At 37.1% G+C, this 19,102-nt stretch overlaps 1 protein-coding gene across 1 annotated transcript in view; it reads right to left on the minus strand.

Annotated features, from left to right (window-relative positions):
- bard1 (BRCA1 associated RING domain 1) overlaps window positions 1–19,102 on the minus strand; it is a 46,994-nt gene that overhangs the window by 18,564 nt on the left and 9,328 nt on the right. Inside the window, exons 4-7 of the mRNA XM_079821323.1 lie at window positions 18,184–18,264; window positions 14,901–15,073; window positions 2,946–3,072; window positions 2,646–2,778 (exon numbers count right to left, since the gene is read on the minus strand). Coding sequence (XP_079677449.1) covers window positions 2,646–2,778; window positions 2,946–3,072; window positions 14,901–15,073; window positions 18,184–18,264 — 514 coding nt within the window. The remainder of the gene's footprint in view (window positions 1–2,645; window positions 2,779–2,945; window positions 3,073–14,900; window positions 15,074–18,183; window positions 18,265–19,102) is intronic.

Here is a 19,102-nt window from a genome sequence, read left to right on the forward strand (position 1 = left end):
AAGTGATGTAACCGGTGTTGAGTCTGAACACCGGTAACACCGGCAACACCGGCAACACCGAATATCGTAGCAAGCCTACTAAGTAATAAAGTGTTTTGTTATTGACTACAAAGTGTGTAATTTTTAGTATTTGCAATAAGCCAAAGGTACTGAGAATACAGTATATTATTACCTGTATAATAATAAATTCATAGTATATTGCTTGTGTGTTCTGAAGTAATTCGTAATTAATTTCTTAATGTACTTATAACACAAATAAAGTTCACTTTAAAGGGGTGGTAAACCACGATTTCACTATTCTAACTTTAGCTAACGTGTAATGTTGCTGCTTGAGCATAAACAACATCTGCAAAGTTTCAACGTTCAAAGTTTAAAGCAAAGGGAGATATCTGCTTTTAAAGAAATCAGTTTCTAAGAACTACAGCAAACGGCCAGTAGGCGACTACAGACATTCCTCCAGGGTTGGTGACATCACCAGGCTCAATATTTACATAAACCCCTCCTCCGAGAATATTAAATAAGGGGGGGTGAGGCCATTTTGTATCGCTGTGTTGTTGTGGTATAGTTAGGCTGGAGTGGTGTTGCCGCGATGCCGAGGAAACGCTGTTATTTTCATCCGGATTGCAGGTCTGGGGTACTTGCTCTGTTCAGCAGTCCTTGGGACGGGGGTGCGTTGCAGAGCGTTTAACATACAGCATGTTATATGCACGTGTGTTTGAGTCAGCGGGGAATCAGGCGCGCGCAGGGCTCTCTGCAGCACATCTAACAGAGGAAAACATCCACCGTCTTCGCGATTTCAATGCCAGATTTGCACAACGTCAGCTGCGTGAAAAAAACACTGCCGGTGCGTGGATGCACGACGCGCGCGCTGCACATTTCACGGAGGACAACACAAACTTCCACAAACTTCGCGAGTTCAATACAGGATATGCACAACGGCTTGTCCTGAAAGCTGGATTTACAAACAGAAGCTGTTCACGGGCCACAACCTGTAAGTCTGATTTATTTTTCATCGATGTGTTTTCCTGTAATAGGTTGTAGCAAGGAAGTAAACAGATGACAACACTGTTCTGCAAACCAGTCTGTTAAAAGCTCATTCATACTTAACGTTATCCGACGAACACCTAACGTTACAAACATTAACGTTAAAATCTCAACAGCGAACCTGGCATTAGTGTAAATGATTCTTTGATTAGAGCTTTTATGTATTGTTTATCTACAGGCTTGCTAAACATGGTTCTGTGTGTGATTTGGCTAACTTACTAGTTAAAGCCAGTGCTTAGTGTTCGTTTTGGGTTAGTTCTTGCGACAGATATTTGGCTATAATCGTTCTAAAAATACAAAAGTTAAAGTGCCATTCAGTAGCGATCATTATAGATCCGCAGTCTTTACTCTCGAGGACTGAACAGGTTCTGCTCGATCATCTTCACTCAAATGTTCTGGGTCTGATTCGGGCTCAGATTGGTGTGGTTTTATTGACGCCGTTGTTTCTAATGCTGCTTTCACGTGCTCTCGGAATTATCGTAAATACGAGTTCCTAGGTAAACATTGCACATGAACGCCCTCACATTTTGAAACTTGAATGCTATGAGCTCGTAATCACGACTTCAGAAATCGGAATTATCAAATTTCCGATAGCACGTGAAGGCAGCATAATACTGAACAGCCTCCGGTAAGGGGCGTGACGTTTCCGACGTGCACTGCGGTTAGCGAATCACAACACACTGGGCCAGCTAACCAATCTGAGCCCACTGCGTATTTTTGAGGGACTGGCTTCATATAACCCGGAAAGCATCAGGCCGTTTTACAAGGAGGGACAGAGCAGTGTAGAATAAAGGTCAAATATATGAAAAATAAGGCAATTTTTTTTTAAACGAAGCATGAACACGTTACAATGCACCCCACAAACACAGTCAAGCCTTCAAAAGAATGTGTTTTACCACCCCTTTAATATCACTAATCAGGCATGTAATTAGTCTTTACACAGGCATATACTTAAAGTGTACTAAGTATACCTGAAGTTGTTCCAATTTAGCACATAAAAGTATTCAATTCAATTCACATTTATTTGTATAGCGCTTTTCACAATACATATCGTTTCAAAGCAGCTTCACAGAAAATGCATGTATCTACATTACAATTTAAAGTGATTTGTTATCAGCGGAGACTGTGTCCAAGATATGTATTTCAGAAAAGTACACTAAATACACTTAAAGTTATTCTTTAATACAACTTAGTTAGAACTAAAATATACTTAGTACAAAATTAGTTGTTCCAAAATAGCACACTTCAAGTTAACCAATCATTAACACACGAAGCAAACTGATAATTAGTCTGCCTGCAAGTATACTTTGCATACTTTTTTTCACCAGGGAATATAAAGTTGTTTTTGAACGGTCTTCATTTGTTTAATTTGTTCTTTTGTTTTCATTAGTTAAATCACTTGTTTTTTTATGTATATATATATATTTTTTTCATGTACACTAGTACATTAAGACTAGTACATAAGGACTTATTCCAAAACCATTAAAAAATCTTTCCAAACCCAAACTTTTGAACAGTAGAGTATACCATATACATGATATAAAATGGCTATGATACACCGCCCACTCATTCCATTACACAAAAACTCAAAGGAGATGTACCTGCACTTGAAAATGACTTCACTTGTTTTCCTCCAAGGAGTTGAGCTGCTTTGGCGAGCTGCTTTTGCTGAGTCTGCGTCAGCTGACTGCCAATCAGAACCACTGAACCCGTCTCCCGCTCACAGCCTGGAGCCTGCAAGAATACAAATAAACTGTACCACACACCACATTTGCATTTACGTTCTTGACAGATGCTATCTCAAAGCAACATACAAGATGAAGTGCAAAATACCAGCAATTTGTCTGTTTATTTTCAGTGTGTCTATCTATTTATTTGTGAGGTGAGTTCGGGTCGTGTACCTTATTGAGGCTGGCGGGGGGCCTCGGGGTGGTTGTTAAAGGATACGGTGCTGCCGGGGCCATTCTTAAGACCTCCTGCATTTCTGGAGTCAGTGCATAATCCACCGGCCGCAAGCCAAGCATATTCCTGGGAAACACAGACATATCTATATAGTTTATGCAAAGTACTCTTTATTGAAAACAAAAACATTTTCAAGGACATACTTGACATACTGTGTATTCTCTAGATGTTTTCTGTTAAGCCTGCTAATGCATCACACACAAAGAAAAGTTGGTGTTCCAACCAACATGAAATAAATAAACCTCACAAAAGGGTGCACTTTGTGGATTTGTTTTGTAAATTTCAAAGTCATGCACATATAAATTCCACAAGAATGTAAGATGTGCCTTTTGTCATTTTGTGGCTTAAAAAGGAGCTTTGTGACAGAGGGGGAAAAATGGCAAATACAAATGTGAATGTAATATTGTTTAATTGGCTTTAAAAAGCCAGAGATATTACTCAGAATGTTGATGGAATGTTCTTCTTGGGGAACTTTTGTATTTATAATAGTGTTATATTTATCAAGCAAGTAAACAAAATCTTTATTTTTTCTTTAATAAAGATTTCTGAATTGCTGAGTCTCCCAAGTATTTAAAGTAAGATGATTTTCCTGCACGCTGTTGCAGCTGGCAAACTTCCTTATATTTGTTTAAAATAATAAATGTAAAGCGTTTCTGTTTAAATAAATAGGATTTTGAAGTTACAGCAGTTTATGGGATTTTTATTTCCATTTTTGAATAGTGATTTGTGTCCTGCGTGCCTGTTTGCAACCATCGAGGTGTGTTAATATAACGCATAATTTTAGTTTAAAAAATGGTTTGAAAGAAAATGTATACTTTTATTCAGCAAGGATGCATAATGTTACAAAAGCAGCACAACTGTTTTCAACATTGATAATGATAAGAAATGTTTCTTAAGCACCATTTCACGTGGCACGAATTATTTCGTTATGATCGTGTCACACTGAAAACGGAAGTAATTGCTTCTGAAAATTAATATATGAATTTATATATTAAATAGAAAACAGTTGTTTTAAATTGTAATAATATTTCAATGTTACCGTTTTTACTTTATTTTTGATCAAATAAATGCAACCCTAGTGAACATAAGAGACCTCTTTCAAAAACATGAAACATCTATATTTATTTACTATAATTATGCCAATGCAAATTTAAGTCTGTCCCAGGCTTATCCAAGCATTATTATAGAAGTAATAGTTGCTCTGTTTTTGAGGTCCATAAAAAAATGCACCTGTCCATCGAATAACGTGCTCCACGCGGCTCCGAGGAGTTAATAAAAGCCTTCTGAAGCGAATCGATGCGTTTGTGTAAGAAAAATATCCATATTTAAAACGTTATCAAGTAAAGTTCCAGCCGATCGCCTTGGAAAAGTGTTGAAATTTCCTTCTCGCAATTCACGAAAAGGACGTGATGCATACGTGACGTCTGACGAGCGTACCTGGTCGCGTTAGTCTTTCGATCGGCAGAGGCACTTTCAACACTTTTTCCATAAATTGAATACGTAAGGCGGTCAGCCGAAATTTTACTTTATAAAGTTTTAAATATGGTTATTTTTCTTACACAAACGCATCGATTCGCTTCAGAAGGCCTTTATTAACACCCCGGAGCCACGTGGCGCAAGTTATTTGATGGACAGATGCATTTTTTATGGACTTCAAAAAAAGAGCAACTATTTACTGCCATTATAATGCTAGGATTAGCCTGGACTTTTTTAACCCTCTGGTGCTCTTCGTTTAGGGGTTGCATTGGTTGGCTTCCCGGTCACAAGTGACCGGACACCTAAAAATTAAACTTCCTCCACCTCAGTAAAACCAATGCAATTTATTTTTCTTCAATAATATTTTTTCTTTTTAATTTTGTATTTTGAGATTTGATGGTATTTTTTAATATTTATGCAATAATTATGGTCTATTTTTGCCATTGAAAATTATTCTTTTTTTTTTTTTTACATTTTTAATTATTTCAGGTTAAAATAGAGACTAGGCCTTCGAAATCTATTTTTTTGAAGGCAGATTAGCGCCCTCTTTTGGAATTATTTAAGAAATCATGCAACCATGTGTGTAACCACTAGAGGTCTCTATGGAGAATTCCCTACATTTAATGATTTTTTGTTGATGGATTTGAATATATATTTAAAAAATCTCAAAGACTATTTATTATAAAGTTTTAGATATATATTTTTTTGTTAGAAATATAGATTTTTTTCTGTGAATTTGTGTTTTTGCAGATTTCCCATTCATTTCCTATGGTGTCATTTTTGACCGAAGAGCACAAGTGGGAGTATTTTTTTTACGACCCCTTAGCATGCTCGAATCATGCCCTCAATTTTTTGGTGGGTTTACATACCGAATGCTAGAAAAGTCACCACAAGTTTCATATCATTCTGATGAAGCTGTGATTTTTAAAAATTCCAAATGTGGTTCATAGGTTCAGTTTTTCATAGGTGTGTGTGTGTATAAGTGTGCTTGTGTGCGTGTGTGAGCGGATGAGTCAATATCACACTCTTGATGTTTTAGAGTGTCAGCCCTTTACAGCTGTGTACTTTTTTTCAGCATTGTGGCCGATTTGTAGATTGTACACACCAATATTCTGTGAATTTTTGTGTTTTTGCCGATTTCCCATTCATTTCCTATGGTCATTTATGACCGAAGACAATGAACACTGCTTTTTTTTTACGACCAATTAGCATGCTCGAATCATGCCCCCAATTTTTTTTTTTTTTTACATACCTAATGCAAGAAAAGTCACCAAATTTCATATCATTCCGATGAAGCTATGATTTTTAACATTTCACAACAGAAAATTTTCCGATCAGAAATGACCGAAGAGCACCAGAGGGTTAATATAACTCAGATTTTATTCGTCTGAAAGAAAAATGTCATATACACCTAGGATGACTTGAGGGTGAGCAAATCATGGGCTAATTGGGTGAACTAACCCTTTAATAAAGCTCTTGAAGCGAAGTGATGCGCTTGTGTAATTCATAAAGTAAAATAGCTCCCGCCAGACCGCCTTCCGCGTTCAACTTACGAAGAAAGTGTAACGCCTCTCGCCGTTCAAAATGCTTGCGCTATGTCCAACTTCCTATGTCGCGCCAGTTACGCTTTTTTCATAAGTTGAATATGGAAGGCGGTCTGGCAGAAGCTAGATATTTTACTTTATAAAGCTGCCATTATAATGCTTGGATTAGCCAGGACATTTTTTAATATAACTCAGATTGCATTCGTCTGAAAGAAGAATGTCATACACACCTAGGATGGCTTGAGGGTAAGTAAATCATGGGGTAATTTTCCTTTTTGGGTGAACTATCCCTTTAAGGACAGGGCATCAATATACTCAAGTGTTTGCAGATTACGACTTTTAAACAGTGCAACTATCAGATGGGGATATCACACTAGGACAAACCCGGAAAGGATCTATTTGGCAAGTAGTACCTGACAGCCCCTCGTCTAATAATTTTTCCCTGTTGGCTGGTAGGGGAAGGGAGGTGGAAATGAAAGAAAGTCAAGAGGGATGTATGTTGAGATTAAGCTTTAGCACAGATAACACCTGGGGGGCAATTAAGAGGTCCACTGGTCCATAAAATTTCATTTGGATTCATGAGCCACCCCACACCCCCAAACAAGCCCACAGTCCCTTCACACTCCCATAGGATGTAAATTATTTTGTTTAGGTCTGTGCACAGCTTCTAATCTCAAAAAGTGAAAATCCAATAATGCCAAAGTGTCTCATACGCAGACGCCACATACATACGTGCGTGTGTGTTACCCATACTGATATAGGGGAGGTGTGCATTCATCACCTCCAGCAAAATAAGACACTTCGTGCGGTTAAAGAGTGATATAAGCTAAAACCTCTGAGCAACTGCATCTATCTCGCACTTGACAAATCAGACACAGATGCCAGCGGTAAAAGGGACCAATGAATCACAGATCGATGGAGATGTGAAAATTAGTCCTCGGAGGTGCTCCAGCTGTTCCTGTCCACATAACCGAAGCAATCAAGAATGGTGGCGCTAAGCACTAGAGCTAACCAGATCTCATCGATTGAAAGAAAAGGAGCGCTCCTTTGCTCGGATCAGATCAACAAAACAAATCAAGCTTATGCAAGCCCAATCCATCTAAATTTTCCTACAAGTACACAGCTGTTGTGTTCCAAAGCCTAGTGAGCTGCCTTACTAAGTGTCATGGCATTTTAATTATGCTGCCTCCTAAGACCAGAATGCACTGCTCCAAGCTGTAAAAATGCAAAAGATTAGTGGTTGACCAGCATAGCTTTTTTCAGTGGTGTTGCAGATACCAACAATCAGCAAAGCAGGCATTACCGTTTCCACAAAATATTAAGCAGCACAGCTGTTTTTAACATTGATAATAAATGTTTCTTGGGCACCAAACCAGAATGATCAATTAGAATTATTTATGTAGGATCATGTGACCCTTTAGACTGGAGTATTGGAAGATAAAAATTCAGCTTTACCATCATAAAAAATGTAATATATTAAAGGGTCATGACATTTTATTTTAATATGTTCCATGAGGCTCACTTATGTCAACAGTCTTTAGCATAAAAAATAAATATTTCTGCAGAAAAACTATTATTTCCAACCTCTTGTCTGAAATGATCCATTTTAAGGATTGGCTCCTTTAAAGCTTGTCAGTAGACGGCCACTGTTATGATTGGCTAACATCATTGCATAGGAAACCATATCGATGCCCACTTGCTATTGCATGTTAAAAACATTACTCATATAAAACCGTCATTTACAGACAAAGCATTATGAAAGCATTTACTTAAGGTTTGTGATGCAGTTGCTGTCTGATCCAATAGAGTTGGGAAAACAATCTACAGTCAAATGCTCCGAACAAACATATAATCCTCCGTGATCCAGGCCGCCATTAAAATAAACGATCCACTTGTTTCCGATGCTGGGATCCTTCTGAAGTCAGTACAGAGAAGCAAACGAGCTGTTTAAACGGGACGCTTAAAAGCGAACATACTTTCACTCTTCCATTTTTCCTGTTGTCAAAAGACTCAAGTGCGTGGAATGTCAGAAACTGAAAGTGCATCTGTATACGGTATCTAGAGCTGCATGATTAGTCGTTAAAAAGATTGGATCTCGATGACATTGATTCGCCTCAATTGCCCGTGTCTAATAAACCTTTGACAATATCACACTGGAAGATTCAGATCTGTGTCCGTGCTGCCGCTGATCCAGAGAAAGCAGTTATCAAGTATAGGTATAAAACATACTTCACAAACAGTCTTTTGAACATTACAGTATGGTTGTGTCTGTTACAAATATTCAAATTGATCACAAGAATACTGGGATAAAAGTTTATAGATCATATATAAACACTGATGTCTACGGTAGCGATCAAAGTAGAGCAAAACAACTTTTTAAAGTAACATGACACTTATAAAATATAAATAAGTTTAAAATAAAGATTGTATCAATTACATAGTTACTCCAGTAGGTGGCAACAAGTGATTGTTAAAATATTTATTTGTTATTGATTCATTAATTTAAGAGATTTGTTTAAAAAAACGCTGATTTATCCAGTAATGAAACAAATTAAGTATTTATGAGTCATTAAATTATTCATCCAAACAGATTTTTTTTTTTTAAAGAATTCATTCAAATAATAACAAAAAAAAAAACTAAATAGACTACAGCAATTAACATTTTGTCAGAACCTCTAGTAAATAACATTATTTTGTTAGTTTGTTTGCTCAAAATCGTGGGAGAATTGTGATCTGCACTGATGTATTCGTTGATGTCTTCCTCTGGAGGCAAATATGCAAATGATACATATATAAACAGACAGATGAGGACAAACTTGGTGGTTCCCTTGGAAAATATGAACAAAAAAGCCTGTGAAAATAAATCTACATTTGGTAATCCTTTAGATACATATATTTTTTTTAATTCACAAAATTCTAACCTTTCATTGAAGTTTAAGAATTTAAAATGGGGGGAATCACATTATGAAATAAAGGTTTTTCTCTAATACACATTATACACAATTAATGGTACCCTTTTATTAAATACTTTTTGCAATCTTCTTTTGCCAAGATAACAGCTCTGAGTTTTCTCCTATAATGCCTGATGAGTTTGGACAAAAACTTACGAGATCAGAGACCATTCCTCCATATAGAATCTTTCCAGATCCTTCAGATTCCCAGATCCATGTTGGTGCTGCTTCTCTTCAGTTCACCCCACTCATTTTCTATAGGGTTCAGGTCAGGGGACTGGGATGGTCATGGCAGAAGCTTCGTTTTGTGCTCAGTGACACATTTGTGTATTGATTTTGATGTTTGTTTTGGATCGTTGTCCTGTTGGAAGATCCAACGACGGCCCATTATAAGATTTCAAGCAGAGGAAATCTTAGATTTTTTTAATCTGTTGGTATTTGCTAGAATCCATGATACCATGTATCTGAAAAAGATGTCCAGGACCTCCAGCAAAAAAATAGGCCCATAACATTAAATATCCAGCTGTATATTTAACCATGGATATGGGGTACATTTTATCCCTGTTTGCACCAAACCCATCTGGTGTGTTTGCTCTATTTTTAGTAACATCTGACCACAGAACCCCATCCTGTTTGAAGTTCCAGTCGTGTCTGACCACTGAATATGCTGGAGTTTGTTTTTGGATGAGCGAGGAAGATTTTTCTTGAATTTCTAAGGGTACCATTAATTGTTTACAATGTGTATTAGAGAAAAAGGTTAGATTTTGTGAATAATTTAACAATTTCATCCATATTTTATATACATCACTGATTCTTGAGATAAGGGACAAAACATGTTCCAAACACAAAAGCCCTATTTATGTTAAAAAGTAAGAATATCAACACAATAAAAATACTTAAAAAGTTACATCTAAGGGAAATTTGTATTCTCAGGACATGTATTGCTTATACTTTTAAATAATTTCTTTAGTATTATTTTAAAAAGCACACTCTATACTTGGAAACGCATGTAATCTAACCTGTCCTCAGCATTAGGTCACAGTGTAAAACTGCCAAACAATGTGTTTAAAAATGCAACAAATTAAAAAATACAGAGTTACATTAAAAGGCGGAGATTTTTAAGATATCAAACAATACAAAAAGTAAATATTGAATTATATTTTCCATTAAAAAATAGCTATAAAAGTTGTGCCCTCACTTGTGTGTCAACTCATTCAGGATTTTTTATAATTCTGAATAAATCAGGCAGTGTCATGGGCAGCTTTAACCCAGAAGAGAATTTACTATTTCCTGCTCATTGTGGATCTCACATTAGGACACAATCTCCTGGAAGTCTCTGCTGTCACAGCCTTGACTTGTCAACTCAACTAAATTACTAAAACTAAATTACTGCTCTGTAGAACAAAGTTTAGGTTAAGTGTAAATAAATTAAATTTGATCAACTCCATCAGATGTCATGATGGTTGACATCACTGATGGTTGACAAGTGCTCTCAAAAAGTCTGTATAATGTGATTTAATGTTTCTAGCATATGGGGAAATCTTCTACTGCTGTTTCATGATTCTATTTACATCAGCTCAACCTTTGTCAACACCGTCAGTATTTGTCAACTCCATCAGTATTTTACACCGTCAGGTGATAGTTTTTGTTCATTTTGAAAGAAACGTCTTATTCTTTTTTCCATTTATTGTGTAAAAAATTTAAAACATCAATGGAACTACATGATATGTCTTAATTACCTAAGAACATTGATGATATACATTTAAAGGGGTGATGAATTGAGAAACCAACTTTCCTTTGAGCTTTTGATATATAAAAGTTAATCGTGATAATAATATCCTGTAAGTTTCGGAGCTGAAAACTTCCTTGTTAGTCAAAGAAAAGCTTTTATTGACACCAGGCCCAGAAAACGCTCGATTTCAGAATATGTCGACTCTTGATGTCATTGAATGCTGAAGCGGCGCCTCAAGCCCGCCCACCGACTCGTGGAGCTAAACCTGTGTGTGCGGTTTGTGGTTATATTCACTGATCGGGCCGGCCAAGTAATAAAAAAATAACATTCCAATCAATCGCGGGTGGATGAGAGATGAATCATTGTGTTTGTTTGCTAAAGACATCTTGCAAGACCTGTGAGCGTTTCCACAGATGCTTTCAAAACAATTTCCACATGTACTGAGGGGAGCTGAAGCTCATTAAATATGCAAATCTTATCCAATCATAGCCATGGGCGTTTACTTCCAAGTCTTCAGTGCGGCATGCTCATCAAAACCGAGCGTTTTTGAGAGAGTCTCAAAACCAAGGCAGAAAATAGCCTATTACTTATTTATTATGATGTTTTTGAATGTAAAAACCATGCGAACGTCATAAGTTGACCTCAGACAACAGTATAGAAAATTAAAAAGCCAGTTCATGACCCCTTTAATATTAAAAGGAGGGTGGAGAATTTAGGAATTTAGAAACTGGGTTGTTCATAATAGTGTGAAAACAAACAAAAAATGACCAGAAATTTATTTTGACTTAGCTCCTTTACTGAACACTAATATTACATAACTGAAGACTTTACATTGTTTTTGGATAGTTTAAATTAGCATGCTTTTTAGTGTGTCTGACAGAGTTGACACAAATTAAGTTATAGAGTGAATAAATATATACATGGTTCATTATCTGAAACCTTTGTCTACAAAAATACCAATTTTTAATAATGTAGTGTTCTAAAACATGTTTTGTCCCTTATCTCAAGAATCAGTGATATTTACTATTTTACCTAATATTTGAGTGCCATGTATTATTTTTATTCTGGAGTCGAATATCCTATGCAGAATGTTCCAAATCAGTCACCTATGAGGTTCTGTGACAGTTAGGTGCTGCTTATGTACAGCCAGAAGACAGCTCAGTTTTGGAACAGAACAACCGTCTCCGTCTTGCTTGTACTTGCTACCTGCATGGTCCCTCAAGAAGCGTCTTTTCAGATCTGAAAAGCATTAAAGATTACTGCTGGTACAGCAGGGATGTGCCAGTCAATTCATACAACACATTACAGAGAAGGCTCTGCCCACAGCAGTTCCCCCCATAGCCCCACTGCTCCGATTCCAGACCGCAAGGAGTGAAAGTGATTGATTATGTCTGACAGGAGTGGATTGCTTCTGTGCAGTGCTTCTATGACAGAGCTGATGCTTCACTTCACCATTGACTAACGAAGCATAAATCTGCTGATGCTTTATGCTCTCCCAATGTACAGCACAGCACTAGTCAATCAATGTACAAAGGGCAGACAGACAAAAAGAGACGCAGAGACGCATGCAGAGAACTCTCTGGATGAGCATTCGTGCATCTGGGTTCACTGCCAATCTTGGGGAAATAGAGTTCATTAAGATAAAGGGCATGTGGGAAGAAGCAGAGCAGAAGTTCCAGAACATCTCTACACCAGGTATACACCAAGGTGCAGTTATAACATATGCACATATAAAATGACAAAATGAAACACTATCGCATAATTGGGTAGAGCAGGATATATGATGGTATACCACACAACGGTAGACATGTGTCAACCTGTGGAGATTTTGCAATATCTCTTGCAGTGCTGAGACGGTCAGATGAAGATATATTGACTGTTCATTTAATAGTTTTAGTTTTATTGTTTTGATTACAGTTTGATGCTAGATGTACGGGTAGTGCAGAATTATTAGGCACGTTGATTTTCTGATCATATTTTTTTTCCAGGCCCATTTGACCAATTCCAAACCACAGTAATCCTAATAACTACTATTGATTTAGTATTTAATAATGTATAAGTGATATATAATTGTTCATGAAGGCTGGAAATGAAAATCACCTTATATTCAGGTGTGCAGAATTATTAGGCATGTTTTCTTTTACAGATAAATTGAGCCAAAAAAGAGATTTAACTCAGACTGAAAAGTCAAAAAGTATTAAATGCCCATGAGAAGGATGCAAAACTAATGCAATACTAGACATTGCAGTTAAGGCGTGACCATTGGACAGTGAAATGCTCGTTGGGTCAGCAGGGTCAGACAAAAACATGTGGCGGAGAAAAGACACCTGTTAACTGCAAAAGAATTAAGAATTAAGGTGAAGAATTAAGGGTGAAACCATCAGGAACCCTTTAGTCTCCAGCGCCACCATTTTCCAGAGCTGCAACCTACCTGGAGTCTCCAGAAGTGCAAGGTGTCAGGATCTCAGAGACTTCAGTTAGGTAAAGAATCCTAAAAAATTACCCCCACTAAATAAGAATCATAAGCTGAAGTGTTGTAAAATACATGAAGCCTGCTTTTTTATAGGCTTTATAGGTTTTATAGGTTGAGAATGACTCTTGAAGGACCAGCACCACATCCTCTAGTACCACTGTTTGAAGAATTCATCTTCCAGAATCTGGCAGTATGTTTTGGGAGTTCATTTTAGTCCATCCTGAAGTCCGTTTTGCAGAGATAGACTAAAAATGAACTCCCAAAACGTACTGCCAGATTCTGGAAGATGAATTCTTCAAACAGTGGTACTAGAGGATGTGGTGCTGGTCCTTCAAGAGTCACTCTCAACCTATCTGTCCATAAAGCCTATAAAAAAACCTTCTTCATGTATTTTACAACACTTCAGCTTGTGATTCTTATCTAGTGGGGGTCATTTTTTAGGATTCTTTACCTAACTGAAGTCTCTGAGATCCTGACACCTTGCACTTCTGGAGACTGCAGGTAGGTTGCAGCTTTGGAAAATGGTGGCGCTGAAGACTAAAGGGTTCCTGATGGTTTCACCCTTAATTCTTCACCTTAATTCTTAATTATTTTGCAGTTAACAGGTGTCTTTTCTTCACCACCTGTTTTTGTCAGAACCTGCTGACCCAACGAGCATTTCACTGTCCAATGGTCATGCCTTAACTGCAATGTCTAGTATTGCATTAGTATTGCATCCTTCTCATGGGCATTTAATACTTTTTGACTTTTCAGTCTGAGTTAAATCTCTTTTTTGGCTCAATTTATCTGTAAAAGAAAACATGCCTAATAATTCTGCACACCTGAATATAAGGTGATTTTCATTTCCAGCCTTCATGAACAATTATATATCACTTATACATTATTAAATACTAAATCAATAGTAGTTATTAGGATTACTGTGGTTTGGAATTGGTCAAATGTGCCTGGAAAAAAAATATGATCAGAAAATCAACGTGCCTAATAATTCTGCACTCCCTGTATTTGTTATGACAAATCCTATTTTTGGGGGTTTGTGTACATCATTTCAAAAAAAAGAATGAATTAATTCATTAATTAATAAATATTTAGGGCTGGACCAGAATATTCGAATATTCGATGGGTTGGTATTTCGATTTTTTGTTTTGTTTTTCGCGCACACCTGGCATCCCCCTTGAAACGGTTATATTCTCATTCGCGCTTGCATATGTCAACACTATAAAATCTGCCGAAATACAATACTCTTTTTTTTTTCTTTCTTTTTTTACAATTATCTTATAGCCTAGTTGTTTTTAATAGGATGGACAGTTGAATAGGAACCCAAATATATTTGCTTCTTCTTAGCCTAAGTGTTCACATTAAATTGATCAAAAGTGACAGTAAAGATATTTATAATTTTTTGCTATTTCAAGAAAATGCTGTTCTATCGATCATTTTATTTATAAAAAAATCCTAAAATAAATATCATAAACTATTAAGCAGATAAATTATATATTTGATATATTATACTGTATCTATATATATATATATATATATATATATATATTTACTGTACACACACATACACTCAAATATACATAGCTATGTTTATACCATCCACCCTATTTGGGGGATATTCCAACAGAAATTTCTTTGACATCTTTTAAGCCCAACCAAACCTCAACTTCTGGTGATTGGTTGAGTTTTAGATCAGGTGAGAGCATGTGATGTCAAGTACTCACAGAACACTTTGGGACGCGCCTCGTTCAACCAAGAGCTTGACCACCGCAATGTGGCCGTTCCTCACAGCATCATGCAGTGGAGAGTCGTTCTGATAGCCTGGTGTGTTCAACAGCGCCCCCTGCTGAACCAGTTCCTCCACCACTCCCAGATGACCGAGATTACAAGCCTCATGCTGCAAAAACAAAACACAATTATAATACATAATTGCCTTAGTAGCAGATATAACAATGTTCTGTCATATTATGAAGGATTATAAGAGTGAGAGCATTATTATAATAATCTGGACCCAATAATTCCCCAGAATCAACAGCTTGGCAAAGGCCTTTAAGCCAGACCTGTGGAATTTATGACTGGGGGAAATGCAGTTATATATTTGCAGAGATTTTTCTTAGAACATGTGGTTCATTATTCCAGTTCTGAAAGGTTTTTCATAGAAAATTTATGGTTCAGCTGTTAAGACTCCTTTTCCCAATTCTCAGTAGCCTACTGTAATGTGAAAGAAATAATGATATATTATTTAACCCAGAGAGGTCGAAGTTCACACTGGCGCAACGCCTCAATTTTTTTCTTATCAGTGCCAAAGAGACTCAAATAACTGTCGATTTTTATCATTCAGGTAAGTGTTATACATGATTTTAATCTGTTAAGAATCTACTTTTAATTGTGTACACTCACAATAAAAACAAAATGTTGTGCTTTTTGCTAAATAAAGAAAACAAACGTGATGCGCGATCTGCAGCCTCTCTCTCAATGTAGTTCATTCAGATAGTCTTCAGAAAATGAACTGTAATTTACTGAATACTTATCACACAAACATGATACATATGTCTAAAGAAACATGGAAATGCCAGGTTTTAAATAATGTGAATCAAATCAAAAACAAATATTCTGTGTTTATGTAATCTATTTGAAAAGAGTGAGATGTCAGTCGTTCGCAAGCCTCTTCATTAGTGTTAATGCGGCCACACCCACGGAACTCAAATAAACACAAAGATTAGAGCATGTACTTTACATTGTTTTGAGACACGGTGAGGAATAATCCTGGAATAATTTACCTCAGAAGAAAAGCTGTTTATTTCTAAGAGCAACGGATTCAGCCGCTGATTGCGAGGTAAGTTTATTCTGTTAGTGTCTCCGAGAGTTTATGCTTTGAGGTCAAACATGAATACGAAAAACCTTTCCGTATAATTTCTAGGAATGCTCCAAATGATCGGCCACTTATCCGAAAATGTTGACAATTACTTCCTTTGATTCTATACGTGGTCTCTCAGCTTGCCGATCACATTTTAATTACGCAAAAGACACAAGCTTGCTCAGACCACCTATGAGAGGTTTGGCAAAAATGAAATCCGCAGCGGCTGCGTCTTCAGGCTCAAATGAATGCAGTGAAAAGGTGTGTACGGTTCAAACTACTTTATTTAAAAAATCCAGAATCCTCTCTTCTGAACTCAGAGCTTCAGGTGAAGGGTTGCCAGTAGAGATCCACCCGTCTACCGACCATCAAACAGAACCGGCCAGTTCTGTTTTTTTTGTTTTATTTCGCCCGGTCTCTGTCCCGGACTTGCACACAAAATGCATTGCATTAATCCAGAGACGGGACACGCTGAAGAAAGACGCAAAGAGAAGAGCAGAGAAAATACTGTTCCGAGCAGAGCAAGCTCACTTCAAATGCGATGCTTGGAATATTGGACGAAAATTCTACCCATTAAATTGGAGTGGGGGCTTATATGAATGCATTTCTGAAGGGAAATGACTGACTTCACACAATTTTCGATTACATTTTCTTTTAATCTTACCTCCGTATGATGCCTATCAAAGTAGTTTATATATAAGCGCAGTGCTGGTGAAATGACAAGATATTGTTTCTTGTTTTCTGGAAAGCAAAATTATGTGCCAATGGGGCAGATTGTTTCTGTCCCAAAAAGAAACAAGAATATTTTCTTACCCCATTGGCAGATCATTTTGCTTGTTTTGCCACCAGAAAACTAGAAAAAATATATAGTTTTTACTTATCTAGTAAAAGCATCTTATTTTAAGATTTTTTAAATATATTTGGACTAGAAACAAAGCATTTTTGAAAAAAGCAACTAAAAGTACGAAAAGCATTATTTTGCAATGTATTGCTGCTGTCCCATTAGCGCCACCTTCTGGTAGAGAGTGAATTAGCGGGGGGGGGGGGGGGGGGGTCCTCAGAGTTTCAAATGCGTGTTTGTGTATATATACCGATGAGGCCGAATATTGTCCTAATATTGCGTTGGTCCCTCTTTTGCTGCCAAAACAGTCCTGACTCGTCCAGGCATGGACTCCACTAGACCCATGAATGGTATCTGGCACCAAGATGGTAGCAGCAAGCCCTGTAAGTTGCGAGGCGGGGCCTCCATGGATCGGACTTGTTTGTTCAGCACATCCCACAGATGCTCGATTGGATTGATATCTGGGGAATATGGAAGCCAAGTCAACACCTCAAAATCGTTGTTGTGCTCCTCAAACAATTCCTGATCCATTTTTGCTTTGTGGCAGGGCGTATTATCCTGCTGAAAGAGGCCACAGCCACCAGGGAATACCGTTTCCATGAAAGGATGTACATGGTGTGCATGTGCATCAATGGTCGCCCATGACCCTGTCGCCGGTTCACCACTGTTCCTTGGACCAATTTTGATAGATACTGACCACAGCAGACTGGGAACAACCCACAAGAGCTGCAGTTTTGGAGATGCTCTGACCCAGTCGTCACAATTTGGCCCTTGTCAAACTCCTTAGGCTTGTCCATTGTTCCTGCTTCTAACACATCAACTTTGAGGACAACATGTTCACTTGCTGCCTTATATATCCCACCCACTAACAGGTGCCGTGATGAAGAGATAACTAGTGTTTCATAATGTTAGGCCTGATCGGTGTGCGCGCGTGTGTGTGTGTCTGTGTGTGTGCACAGTGGTAGTGCCTGTTGTATTGAATTTATTTTACACCAATTTATTTAACAATAACAGTAGCAAAATGTGCACTATTTCCTAGAAGTGTTATTTTATTTCACCACTTCCGAAATGCTCAATAAATGAAAATATACAGGATAAAACATTTCAAAGACTACCACAAACATGGAAAAGCAATGGTGGCACATTATCTATTAAGACAGTTGAGTATTCAATAAACATGCAGCGTTCTGCTAGGACAACATACATTACAGTACAAGCAAGCAAAAGCTCTTTAGCCCAGACAACCTCAAACAAGACACAAGGATGTGAAAAATATGTATACTGAATTGTGTGAGTTCTCTTCGCTCACCAGTGGTGTCCAGCCTGCATTGTCCTTCAGGTTGGGGTCGGCTCCCTGAGCAAGGAGCTTACGGACCTCCTCCACATCACCCTGCACAGAAGACCAGGGTCAAAAGATCAGTGGTAGATATCGATCAACCAGACTCAAACACTGACCTAGCATCAATCATTAAGTGGTCAAAGTGACTCGCAGCTGGAATACTAACAACAATCTCAGATACAAACAAACAAGTGCGGAAATAAATAGTAGATTTAAACGGCTGTTTATGGTTGATAATTGGTGAAATGGACAAGAGAGGGGGAACTAAATTACAATAAAATGCAGCTATAAAATTGTCCATAGTTAGAATACGAAAATAATGGCTTACCAAACATTTCAGAATTTGAGTGCCATTTTTTTAAAACCTCCTACAACTTGTATAATGCAATTAACTGGCAAGCACACAGACACAATTCTCTTTAACAAAAATCATTATGTATTTTGAATTCTGTAAATGATGTTATGTTGGTTAACACAGTCGTACAGAAATGTTTCATCTCATGGGTTTCAGTTTTTCTCTCTCCCCACATTCAAGTTTTTTTTATATAGCTCATTTCCCACATGCCAGTAATTTAGTTTCACTATAAATTAATTTAGGCTTGTTGTTTATAATAAATGTTCTTTATAATGAATTGTACTGTAGGTTTAGTATGGTAATAGTATACAGACGATTGAAAATATAATCATTTTTGTGGAGTGAATGGAACTAAAACGTTTTTAGTGCTTATAATATTTGTAAAGTTTAATTTTATTTACCGTATTTAAGAATATTGCTGAATATAATAACAACATGCTTACAATGATGCAACTTAACTTATTTTCTCTCAACAATGCAAATGCTTTCTTCCAGAAAATGTGGTAACCATTTTATGTCCAAAAGGTGAAAAAT

This window comes from Gobio gobio (assembly GCF_949357685.1).
Source record: "Gobio gobio genome assembly, chromosome: 7".
Taxonomy (NCBI): domain Eukaryota; kingdom Metazoa; phylum Chordata; class Actinopteri; order Cypriniformes; family Gobionidae; genus Gobio; species Gobio gobio.